This window comes from Oryctolagus cuniculus, chromosome 14 (assembly GCF_964237555.1).
Source record: "Oryctolagus cuniculus chromosome 14, mOryCun1.1, whole genome shotgun sequence".
Lineage (NCBI taxonomy): Eukaryota > Metazoa > Chordata > Mammalia > Lagomorpha > Leporidae > Oryctolagus > Oryctolagus cuniculus.
The window spans coordinates 68,056,356-68,068,837 of NC_091445.1; the positions used below are offsets into that span (position 1 = coordinate 68,056,356).

General features: G+C 44.8%; 1 protein-coding gene across 1 annotated transcript; it reads left to right on the plus strand.

Annotated features, from left to right (window-relative positions):
• The first annotated feature begins 9,821 nt into the window (after nt 1-9,821).
• On the plus strand, nt 9,822-10,695 carry LOC100359139 (large ribosomal subunit protein uL30). Its single transcript, XM_051853506.2, has one exon. It carries the CDS (start codon nt 9,859-9,861, stop codon nt 10,504-10,506), a length of 648 nt encoding a protein of 215 aa, XP_051709466.2. The 5' UTR covers nt 9,822-9,858; the 3' UTR covers nt 10,507-10,695.
• The last annotated feature ends 1,787 nt before the right edge of the window (nt 10,696-12,482 follow it).

The window sequence follows — 12,482 nt, forward strand, 5'->3', positions numbered from 1 at the left end:
AGAAAAATCCAATCAGAATTACAGACTCTGAGAGTTTTTGTCAAATGTTTTGGCCACATATTGGCTGGCATTTACAAAAAAAGCAAATCTAAACCAAACCAATTCTTCTCTCACTTCTATATATTTTTAAGACTTATTTATTTATTTGAAGGAGTGACAAAGAGAGTGAGCCAGGACCCTGGATTCCATCCAAGTTTTCCATGGTGGTGACAGGGGCCCAAAGACTTTGACCATCTTCCCCTGCTTTCCCAGGCACATTAGCAGGGAGCTGGATCAGCAGCAGAGCAGCCAGGACTTGAACCAGCACTTGTAAGTGATGCTGGTATCACAGGTGGTAGCTTTACCTGCTGTGCCACAACACTGATCCCTCTCACTTCTACTTGATTAAATATTTACTTCAATCCTTCCTGACTCTCCAAGTACTGTTTGATTGAAATCAAGCTGCACCACCTAGAGTAAAATTTCTTGTCACCTGTCATTAAGTTTATCTCACAAAGAGATCTGGCAAATCAGACAAACCCAAACCCCTAGGCTCTCAAGGACTGTGTTCTAGTGGGTCCTCCACCTCTGCAAAACAAAAGTTCTGCCACCTGCCATGGTAGCTTGACAAGTGCAGCCTCTACCCCATCATAATAGAGGCTCACTGAGGTGTGGAAGGATTGATCTATGCAGGAATGGACCCTTACAATCTTCGCCATTTATTTTGATACTGGGGTTTAAGACACACACACACAGCTGAAGCGCAGGTCACACTACTTAAGTGACTGATGCCACATAGTATGGTGTTTGTGACTTTTTCTGTTATTCGCTGTTGTCAGGACACTGGCTTGGTGTGATGTACAGTGATGGGATGCAGTGCAGGCCATGTCTCTTCCTATTGCTGTGTTACTACAAACTTCTTTTCATGCTTCATACTGACAAAGAGATGAGATGGCTGAATAGCTTAAGTGTCAAGGTCTGCTTTTCCCTAATGGAATGCTGTCCAAGAAAGAGGTAAGAATTGTATCACCTATCCACATTAGATGTTTAGTTCAGTGGCTACACTTTTGGTTGCATAAAAGCCATATTGTGCATAAGAATTTCAATTTCTAGGTCTTTTTTTTAAGAGTTATTCGTTTGAAAGTCAGAATCACAGAGAGAGAAAGACAGAGAGAGAGAAAGATCTTCCATTTGCTGGTTTACTCCCTAGATAGCTGCAACCACCACGGCTGGGCTAGGCAGGAGCTTCTTCCAGGTCTGCCACATGGATGGCAGGGGCCCAAACACTTTAGCCATCTTTCTTTGCTTTTCCCTGGCAATTAACATGGATCTGGATCAGAAGTGGAGCAGCTGGGACTCAAACCAGCACTCAGATGGGTTACTGGTATCATAGGTGGTGGCTTAACCTGCTATGCTACAACACTGGTCTCTAGATTGTTTTTAAACTGTTATTTGATAGTCTTCATTTAAAAAAAAATATCTGGATCAGAATCAGAAGCTAATCTCCCATCAGCACTGTGGTGCAGTAGGTTAATCCTCTGCCATTGGCGCCAGTATCCCATATGGGCACTGGTTCTAGTACCAACTGCTCTTCTTCTGATCCAGCTCTCTGCTATGGCCTGGGAAAGCAACAGAAGATAACACAAGCACTTTGCTCCCTGCACTCCTATGGGAGACCTGGAAGAAGCTCCTGGCTCTTGTACTGGCCCAACTCCGACTGTTGTTGCCATTTGAAGAGTGAACCAGCGAATGGAAGACCTTTTTGTCTCTTTCTCTTACTGTCTGTAACTCTACCTCTCAAAGAAATAAATAAAATCTTTGGAAGAAAATAAGCTAAGCTCTATTCTTCATTTTACTCTCCTAGTTAATGTCATGGGGCTCTTCCAGAGAGGGACTGTGGCTGACTCGTTGTGCACCTGCGGCACCCGCACGGTACCCAGCACATCTCAGGGCATTGGCATGCACACTTTCCATTGGCCCCTCCAGATCTGCCTTCTGCTCCCTTTCTCACCTTGCTCTGCATGGTATTACAAGGGGTTCCCTAGCTTTCTGCTCCTGGTTGGGTTTGGACAGTAGAAAGTAGAGATTGAAGTGAGGGAAGGAGAAATCTGTTCCCTTCCTGCCAGGCTTTGGTTTGACCCTGGCTGCTTCCTCTACAGAACTTGATGCCCAGGAATTTGTCTTTCCGCTGGAGCTCTTCCTTCACTGTGGTGGTGATTCCTTCCTGCCATTCCCCATCAGGCCTGGGTGGGGGGCTTCCCTCTGTGGCTCCCCTCTGGGTGCCTCATCCTTCTGGGTTCATTTCCTTCAATATGCCTCACCTTCATAAACACTCTCCATCAGACTCGGTGCACTTACCCTTCTGACAAATGCTTTCTCATGTGTTTTGAGATGGGACTCTACCCCATAAGAGTACACATAAAGATTTATGAAAATGCATAGAATGTCCGTCATGCTGATAGAATTCAGGAAAATACTTAGTTGACAATTCAGAGGTGAATGCTCTCCCAAAGGTCAAAGTCTTCCTAGAAGCATGACACTCGAAAAGCAGACATCACCCTGAATCTCCGCTCTGCGGTTTGCTAGCTTCTGTGATAAACCATCCGTGATGAGAGTGCCTCCTCTTGTCCAAGAAAGCAACCCTAAATGTTGTCAGAGAAACCGAAGGCTGGGGACCCCATGGTCACTCTTGAATTATAGTGGCTCCAGTTCTGTACACATATACACACCACACACATACACATTCACACATGTTCACACATTCCACTCACATATGTAAACTTACAAATATATATACCCTCATATATGTCACATATATACTCACATAGGCACACATCTATCTATATACATGTGTGTATGCATGTACACATGCATTCACACACATGTTGTCACATATAGCCGCACATATATACACATGCTAACACACATATACACCCACATATGTACACCTAAACATGAGCACACATTCATTCACACACGTACATGCTCACATACATACATACACTCCCACATATACTCCCACAGGTAACATTCATATATACATACATATACATGTACATATATGCATACACATTCACATACCTATGTATTTGCATATGTGCCCACACATGTATGCAAATACCCTCACACATATACTCATACTTACACTTTTCTCCTATGATGTCTCAGAAAGACAAGATCAAGAGGGACTTTCAGGTTTGGCCTAATGCTGTGCTCAAAACCACATTTGCTATTACTCATTGTCTTCCCAGAGCTTAGAAAACACGGTGACCCAGGGCACACCCACATGTTCTGCTACTGGACAAACAGCATTTACTTCAGACTAAACCCCAACTCAGTGCAGCCTTCACTAAAGTTATCTAAGTAATTATGAAAGGTGATATTATTATGGTGCGCAAGTTTCTGCTTTACCTAATGGAACTAAAATATAACTGTCATCAAACATTTTCAAGTCCAAGTTTGGCACCTCTAACCACAAAATGCAAAATCCAAAATGCTCCAAAATCCAAAACTTTTTGAATGCCAGTGTAATTCCACACATTTAAAATTCCACCCATGACCTAATAGGATGGCTCACTGTCAAAATGCAAGCATCCTAAAAATACTGTCTAATATTACCTGCAGGCCATGTGTCTAAGGAATAAAGGAAACATACATGAATTACCTGTTTAAACTTGGTCCCATTCCCTAGATATCACAGTATGTGCATGCAAACGTTCCAGTCTGAAAAAAAAATCCAAAATCCGAAACATTTTTGGTCACAATCATTTCAGGTAAGAGATACCCAACCTATGTTAAAATGTATTTTTAAGGGCTGCTGCTGTGGCATAGCAGGTAAAGCCACAGCCTGTGGTGCCAGCATCCCGTTTGGGTGCCAGTTCAAAACTTAGCTGCTCCTCTTCTGATCCAGCTCTCTTCATGGCCTGGGAAAGCGTAGAAGATGGCCCAAGTGCTTGGGCCCCTGCACACACATGGGAGACCTAAAAGAAGCTCCTGGCTCCTGGCTTCAGATTGGCGCAGCTACAGCCATTGCGGCCATTTGGGGAGTGAATCAGCAGATGGAAGACCTCTCTCCCTCTCTCTCTGCCTCTGCCTCTCCGTCACTCTGCCTTTCAAATAAATAGCTAAATATTTTTAAAAATGTATTTTTAAACAGAAACAGTAAATCTTTCTAATGCTTGGCAACTCATGCATTCTCATTCTCATAAGAATCCTTGTCTGTCCTTTCATGGGAGGATAAAAGGATGCAGTCTCTGTGTCACTACTCATCCAGGTCAAGAGAGCATCCTGCAATCAGTACATCTGCTCACTGAGGTACTTGAACTTCAATGAGACACAGAGAAGAGCAGTAAGTACCCAAAGATGGTTATACTTTTTTTAATATTTATTTTATTTATTTGAAAGGCAGAGTTGCAGAAAGAGAGGAAAAGACATAGAGAGAGAGAGGGGTCCATCTGCTGTTTCATTCCCCAGTGGTGGAACAGCTGGGGCTGGGCCAGACCAATGCCAGGAGCCAGGAGCTTCTTCCAGGTCTCCCATATGGGTGGCAGGGGTCCAAGTACTTGGGCCATCCTCTGCTGCTTTCACAGGTGCATTATTAGGGAGCTTAATCAGAAGAGGAAAACTGGGACTCAAAATGATGCCCACGTGGAAAGTCAGCATCACAGGTGTCAGCTTACCCTGCTGCACCACAATGATGGCCCCAAGATGGTTATTTCTGATCCTGTTTCTCTTGACCACAAATATGTGTGTGTATGTGTGTGTGTGTGTGTGTATTTGCACTTGTCTGGCACTTTACAATTTAAGAACATTAACATATGGTGGGAAATCTTGGCATTGGGGTTTAACAGCATCCTGGAAATTGGCAATGTGTCATCATTTTCCTTTGGTTTTTCCATCAGTCTGTGCTTCTGGACTCTTTGTGGCCAATGTAAATCATATGGAACAAATGATAAGATATGCGGGTCTTAGGTTGTATCCCCTGCACACTCACATACGCAGGCACATGGGCATTCTTGCGTAAAGGCTTTGTCAAAGGAGCAGTCTCAGGGAAACCTGCAGGAAGCAAGAGGAGCCGGGGAGGCAGAGCAAGAAGCCAGGTACTGAGCCCTTGGACAGCTAGGGAAGGAGGGGCACCACAGAGCTGTTCTGTGATGGGACAAGTGAGAGAGGTATCCTTTAGTGTCTCTGGGAATGGAGGTTCCCAAATCCAAGGGCAAAGCCCTGGAAAAGGGGGCAACTGTGAGCTCCTCATGGCCAGCACTCACTCAGCTGGGGCTGGGGGTGGGGTGAGTGCTCCAACCAGCAAAGGGCATCTGTGCAGGGACCAACAACGTCCATCACAGGGAGGACTCAGACGTGCAAACCCAAGTTCTCAGTTTGTACCTCTCATATGTGTGACGAAATTTCTGGTTTCTAGTTTTTAAACAGTGATCTCAAAGTCCACTGGGACTAGAAATGGGATAAACAAGCAGAACTTTAGCCCTCGCCCTGATTTTCTTTTATTTATTTTATAAATGGATTTTCAGGTAAGATGATAGCTGAACAGTTAGCTAATTAAAAAAAAATTAAATTCTTTGATGTACCAGCACCTTGATGGCTGAGTCCTTGTCAAGAACAAATGAATGAAAATTTATTACTCATTTCTTAAATTAAATTAAATTAAATATCCATTTAATTCTTACAGCAGTCTTATTAAAAAATCAAAGCAGGCACTGGCTTCCACACTTACATGGGAAAGAAACACAGTGTCAGAGGCTTGACCAGACTCATGCGGATCACCTGTGTGCACCAAGGTATCTGTGGTTTGTTGAGAGCAAACACCCCTACTCTCTACCTCTAAAGAGGTGCCCAGAAGTAAATAGCAGACAGGACTTGGAAAATTGGAGTACCTCATGCAGCAAGCAATCAACAAACATAAAGTTAGCAATTTGGTATAAAATGAAAATAAAAACTCCTGTTAGACTTGACAGCACCTTCATGACCTGTGTGCAGGACAGATGTCTGTCGGTTCTCAACCCTAACTGTGATGCAACGTCCTCTTTTATAAGATTCTTTGATCTGGTGGATTTGTCTCCCACCCCTTTCCTCCGGCCCTAAATTTCCAAGCATTTAAAATCCAGAATCTACTCTCAGGATGTCCACACCGTGTCCCAGCAAGAAGAGCTGAGACAACTACATAGGCCACTAGCTAAGCACGATTCCTGTTTTCTTTTCTCGAGAGTTGCCCTTCCTGTCCCCCAGGCCACACAAGAGAAGGAGGAAGCAGAGCTCTTGGGTCAGAATCTGAACTTGAGTTGAAAACAGGAAATTAAAAAATGTAGGTCTCTGCAGAAGGGTCAGTGCAGTGAGAGCAGCCTTGGTGAGCAGACTCCTCAGGAGGCCTGAGCCACCTGCTTCCTGTGCAGGAGCACTTCAAAAAGTTCATGGAAAATTGGAATTAAAAAAAAGTTTATTGTGGTGCAAGAAAATTTTGAAGTCCATGCATTTTCCACTAACTTTTTGAAAATCTCTCTTATAATCCAGAAGATACTTAGGGGTGAGCAGTGTCACTCCTGGGGCAAATGATTGCCCGTCTGGTGTGTAATTTCACAAAAATCAGAAAACTCTCCCATCCTAAAACCTCACCAATTAGAGGTTCCTTTGGGGTTAATTACTCTCTTTTTAAAAATCTGTCTTGGAAGACTAGTTCAAGTCCTGGCTACACAGCTTCTGATGCAGCTTCCTGCAAATGCATCTGGGTAAGCATCTCAAGACAGCCCGGAGACTTGGGCCGCTACAACCCAGGTAGGAGACTCAGATGGAGTTCCTGGCTCCAGGTTTCAGCTTGGCCCAGACCTGGTTATGGCACCCATTTGGGATATGAGCCCAAATGAAAGGAAATGGAGAATCTCGATTCTCTCTCTCTCTCCTTTCCCCTGCCCTCCTTTGTCGCTCCCCATCTTCGTGGAGGAACCACACAGGACCCTGCGCTGTTCTTTTGTCTGCTCGGCCCTCCCCGGGTTTGCTGCTGGTTCTTCCCGGGTTGGCTACCGTCCCTTCCACCTCCATGGAAGGGCGGTTCCCCCTAGCCACTTTCCCCACTTCCGCGGGGGAGCGGCACACCGCCGGCCGGCTCTCTCGGGGGCTGCTCAGATGTTCCTCAGGTGTTCCCCTTAGATGTTCCTGGTGCATGTTGTCTCTCTCTTCCTTTATAGTCCTCTTCCGCCAATCCCAACTCTGCTACCCACACGCCGAGTACGCTGCTCTCCTCCAATCAGGAGCAGCTCCTGCTGTTTATTGGTTGAACTGGAGGCAGCTGTGTAGAAGCTGTTTCCTCCTCTCCCAGCGCCATATTGTGGGAGAGCAGATGCATAGAATAAGTCTTAATTCCAGTAACAGTCTAGTCCGAGTTGCTCCCCACACTCCTTCACTCTGCCTTTCAAATAAATACATTTTTTGAAATGTATTTTTGAAATTTGTTGTTAGAGAGGAAAAATAAGATAGCAATTTCATGGCACTGCAATTGCAAAATGCAGACAAACGTAGGTTTTTGAACCTACAGGGTGAAGCAAACAGGAAAATTGGGATTTTACACCTAGCTCAAGAAAAAGAAAGAATAAGAAAAGAACGCTTGTCAACTTAGCAACCTCAGGACGGACACATTGAACAGTAGTTAAGATACAGCTTAGAATACCCACATTCAGCTTTCCAGCTATCTTCCTGCTAATGTGCCCCCTGGGAGGCAGCAGGTGATGGCTCAAGTGCTTGGGCCCCTGCCACCCACATGGGAGACCTGGATGGAGTTCCTGGCTCCTGGGTTTTCCTGGCCTATATCTAGCTGTTGTAGGCGTTTGGAAAGTCAAACAGTAGAGGGAATCTCTCTCTCTCTCTCTGTCTGTCTGTCTCTATCTATATCCCTCTCTGCCCTTCAAAAAAAATGAAATGAAAACAAATTAATATTAAAACATTGAATATGATTTTTAAAATTATCAATCTCACATGCTAAAATCTCACCTAAAAACAGTGGTAGAGAAATCCTCACTACACTCTATAATATGAGTCTTTCACTACTCACACCAAGGAAGAAAGCAAAAGATGCAAAAGCAGACAGTCAGAGAAAGCAGTATGATGGGTACTACTTGGTTCTCTTCTAACAGAGATTCGAGACTTACCAAGTAGGTGCGTATGTGAAAAAGGGAGAGATTGCTATAAAATAGGAGCTCATTAGCATGTCTCACAGTCCCATCAGGGCCATTACAAATGCCCCACAAGTGCACTGAATCTGATCAAAACACCTGTTTTAATTTTTAGTTAAGAAATTAAAGTATGGGATGGGCATTTGACACAGGGGTTAAGACATCACTTTGAATGCCCACCTCCTACTTCAGAAAGCTTAGGTTCGAGTCTTAGCTCCACTCCAGATTTCAGCTTCCTGTTAATGTGCACTCTGGGAGGCAGCCGGTGATGACCCAAGTGGGTTCTGCCACCCACATGGGAGACCTGGATTGATTTCCTAGATCCTGGCTTTGTCCTGGCCCATCCCTGGCAGTCATAGGCATGCAGGCATCTGGAGAGTGAATTAATCAATGGGAAATATCTCTCTCTCTCTCTCTCTCTCTGTCTCCCTCTCTTTCTTCCCCCTGGCAAATGAATAAAATAAATAAATATTTTAAAAGAAAGATTGATATATAACTTTGGAAAGGCACTATTTTAATTCAATCAGGAAAACCAGGTTTAAAGATTTTTTTCTGCCCTTCTGTAACTGGCTAACTCTGGGCATCTCACTTATACTCTCTGAATAACAAATTTCACAAAAGAAAATGAGGTAATAACACCTGACTGATAGGGCAGTGAGGACAAAGTTGAGTTAGATAACCTGTCCAAAGATGCTGTAAAACTCTAGGACCTTAGCAAACTTTCAACAAACAGTAGGTTTTTTTGCTATTTGGGCATTGAGAGAGCAGCCCATAGGCAAGGGTCACAGACAATAGAAAAAACTCTATTGGGTTAATTACACAGATGAATGCAGAAAGATTTCAGTGTGGCTAAGCCCCTGAACTACCCTGGAGAAATTCAGGTGTCAAGGCCAGAAGTTCTGAGAAGGTTGGAGAGAGAAGTTCTCTTTAGCACATGCACGTGAGGCTCCCAAGGAACAGAAGGATCTGGCTTCCTACGGCTTGGAGGAGAATCCATTTAGGTGGAGTCCAGAGAGCCATCCATTCATTCCTCCCCCATCTAAACCCTGCACCAGGCATCACTAGCTTCCACATGAGGGTTGCAGAGGTTTGTAAGGCCTCAGGGAAAGGTCGAGTTCATGAAAAAAATAAGAGAAAAAGCAAATGCAGAATGTGTGCATTGGAGAGAGGGATTTGGATTGGACAGTTCAGACCAGATTCCGTTCTCATTCCACTAACTAAAGCAAAAGAGCAATGACCCCAAGCACTGTGGTCAGACTGAGAGCCACATCGTTCACCTGTACATGATATTGATCCGATTTGAACTGAAGAATGGCCACCTGTCCTAGGTAGAAGTAGATGAAATGTTTGCTTCATTAGTCACAGAACTATGAAGATTCTCCCAACAATACTGTGCCTGAGGGAGTTGCATTTTGTGTCAAATTCCTTGCCTTGAGGAGCAAGTCCTTTCCTTAGTTTTGTACTCCACCGAGTCCTGTGCCGTGTCTTCCATCATGCCTGCATTCTTGATCACAGCCTTGTTATTATACATGGTTACCATGGAGTAGGGATCACCCCTGGAACTGTTTGCAGGGGGAGCTGCTGGCTTGCCACCATCCAAGCAAGAGCTAGGGTTGCATCCAAAACCATGGAGCAGCTAAACACATTTGACCTCTAACCATACAAGTTAATAGGAAAAGACAGCTCTTTTCCGGCTGGAACCATGGAGGGTGCCGAAGAGAAGAAGAAGGTTCCTGCTGTGCCAGAAACCCTGAAGAAAAAGCGGAGGAATTTCGCAGAGCTGAAGATCAAGCGCCTGAGGAAGAAGTTTGCCCAAAAGATGCTTCGAAAAGCAAGGAGGAAGCTTATCTATGAGAAAGTGAAGCACTATCACAAGGAATACAGGCAGATGTACAGAACTGAAATTCGGATGGCGAGGATGGCAAGAAAAGCTGGAAACTTCTACGTACCTGCAGAACCCAAGTTGGCATTTGTCATCAGGATCAGAGGTATCAATGGTGTGAGCCCCAAAGTCCGAAAAGTGCTGCAGCTTCTTCGCCTTCGCCAGATCTTCAATGGCACCTTTGTTAAGCTCAACAAGGCCTCCATTAACATGCTGAGGATTGTGGAGCCATATATTGCATGGGGGTACCCAAATTTGAAGTCAGTAAATGAACTAATTTACCAACGTGGCTATGGCAAAATCAATAAGAAGCGAATCGCTTTGACAGATAACACTCTGATTGCCCGCTCTCTTGGTAAATACAATATCATCTGCATGGAGGATCTGATTCATGAGATCTACACTGTGGGGAAACACTTCAAGGAAGCAAATAACTTCCTGTGGCCCTTCAAGTTATCTTCTCCCTGAGGTGGGATGAAGAAAAAGACCACCCATTTTGTAGAGGGTGGGGATGCTGGCAACAGGGAAGACCAAATCAACAGACTTATTAGAAGGATGAACTAAGGTGTCTCCTATGGTATTTTTGTAATCTGGTCAGATAATAAACGGCAACTACAGTCAAATTGAAATAAACTGTTGTATTGGTGAAAAAAAAAATAGGAAAAGACAAAGTGGCAGGCATAGTCAGCAGAGCTGTCCTTGGGACGGAGCAGAGGTCCTGGGATGACTCTGTCACTGCTGGGACAACAGGGCTCATACATCAAACATCAAAACTCAGTAAAACGAGGCCGGCTCCATGGCTCACTAGGCTAATCCTCCGCCTGCGGTGCCAGCACCCTGGGTTCTAGTCCCAGTTGCTCCTCTTCCAGTCCAGCTCTCTGCTGTGGCCCGGGAAGGCAGTAGAGGATGGCCCAAGTGCTTGGGTCCTGCACCCACATGGGAGACCAGGAGGAAGCACCTGGCTCCTGGCTTCGGATCAGCGCAGCGTGCTGGCCGCAGTGCACCAGCCGTAGCGGCCATTTGGGGGGTGAACCAACGGCAAAAAGAAGACCTTTCTGTCTCTCTCTCTCTCTAACTCTGCTTGTCAAAAAAATAAATAAATAAATAAATAAAAACATAAAAATAAATAAAATTTAAAAAAATCAGTAAAATGAGACAGGAAGGAAAAAGGAAGACTAACCCTGCAGGTTATTCAATTTCAAATTTCAGCATCTAGTGCTTTGTCAACAGCCAGAGTTAAAACAAAACAAAGGTTCCTGTTACACGGAACCCTGAGGATCTCTGTCCCTCTCCAGCTTCTTCACCAGAATTCCAGTCATCACTCGATTGATCAAAATACAAATTCACATGTTTTTTGAATGATTAAAATCCCAAAGTTAACCACTCAAACTGCAAAAAGAACTCTCCTTGGGGAGTCTTTTTAAAGGAAGAATTAGAAAAAAAACTCATAAAATGTATTTTAAGGACTAAAGCTAACAACTTGGGTGTTGGTTCTAGAAAAAGATAACTGGATTTGCTATGAAAATCATGAGTTCAGCATTTAGCCCTTTCAGTAAAAAAGAAAAGAAGACTGGGCAAGAATAGACAACATGTTCGTCCTGGTCTTTTTTTTTTTTTTTTTAACAGGCAGAGTGGACAGTGAGAGAGAGAGACAGGGAGAAAGATCTTCCTTTGCCATTGGTTCACCCTCCAATGGCCGTTGTGGCTGGTGCACCGCATTGATCTGAAGCCAGGAGCCAGGTGCTTCTCCTGGTCTCCCATGCGAGTGCAGGGCCCAAGCACTTGGGCCATCTTCCACTGCACTCCCGGGCCACAGCAGAGAGCTGGACTGGAAGAGGAGCAACCGGGACAGAATCCGGCGCCCCAACTGGGACTAGAACCCAGGGTGCCAGCGCCGCAGGCGGAGGATTAGCCTATTGAGCCGCATCCTGGTCTTTAGCTCTTCCCTAAACAGAACCTGCATCTGAAATCATTAGATGTCAAAAATGAAAACCACCTTGTAGGTCTGTGCTTGGTGAATGGTGTCCTTGAGCCTACCTTCCTGCCCAGAACTACAGTGTGTGTGTGTGTGTGTGTGTGCACGTGTGTCCAGAAAGAGAAGAGGCTGGGAATGATTGTATTCAGGGCTTCCCTGTTTATTCCGTACACTGGAGAGCAACATACAAGCGTGTAGAATGGGGTAGGGCCTGGGGAGTTGGGGGAAGGCACGATGGGGAGGGAAGTAGTGTGGAAAGGAAAAGACTAAAATTTCTCTGAGTACATAAAGCAAAGCTTCCTAGTGATCTCCTGCCCTACTGACAATCACCCCAGCTTGATCAGCAGCGACAAGTAGCCAGTTCTGACCCCACAAAGCGAAACTGCAGCCTATTAACGCTAATCAAATGTCTTCCCCTGCAGAATCCGCTCGTAAGAGAGTTAAATCATGGGTGGACTTTGCTATGACC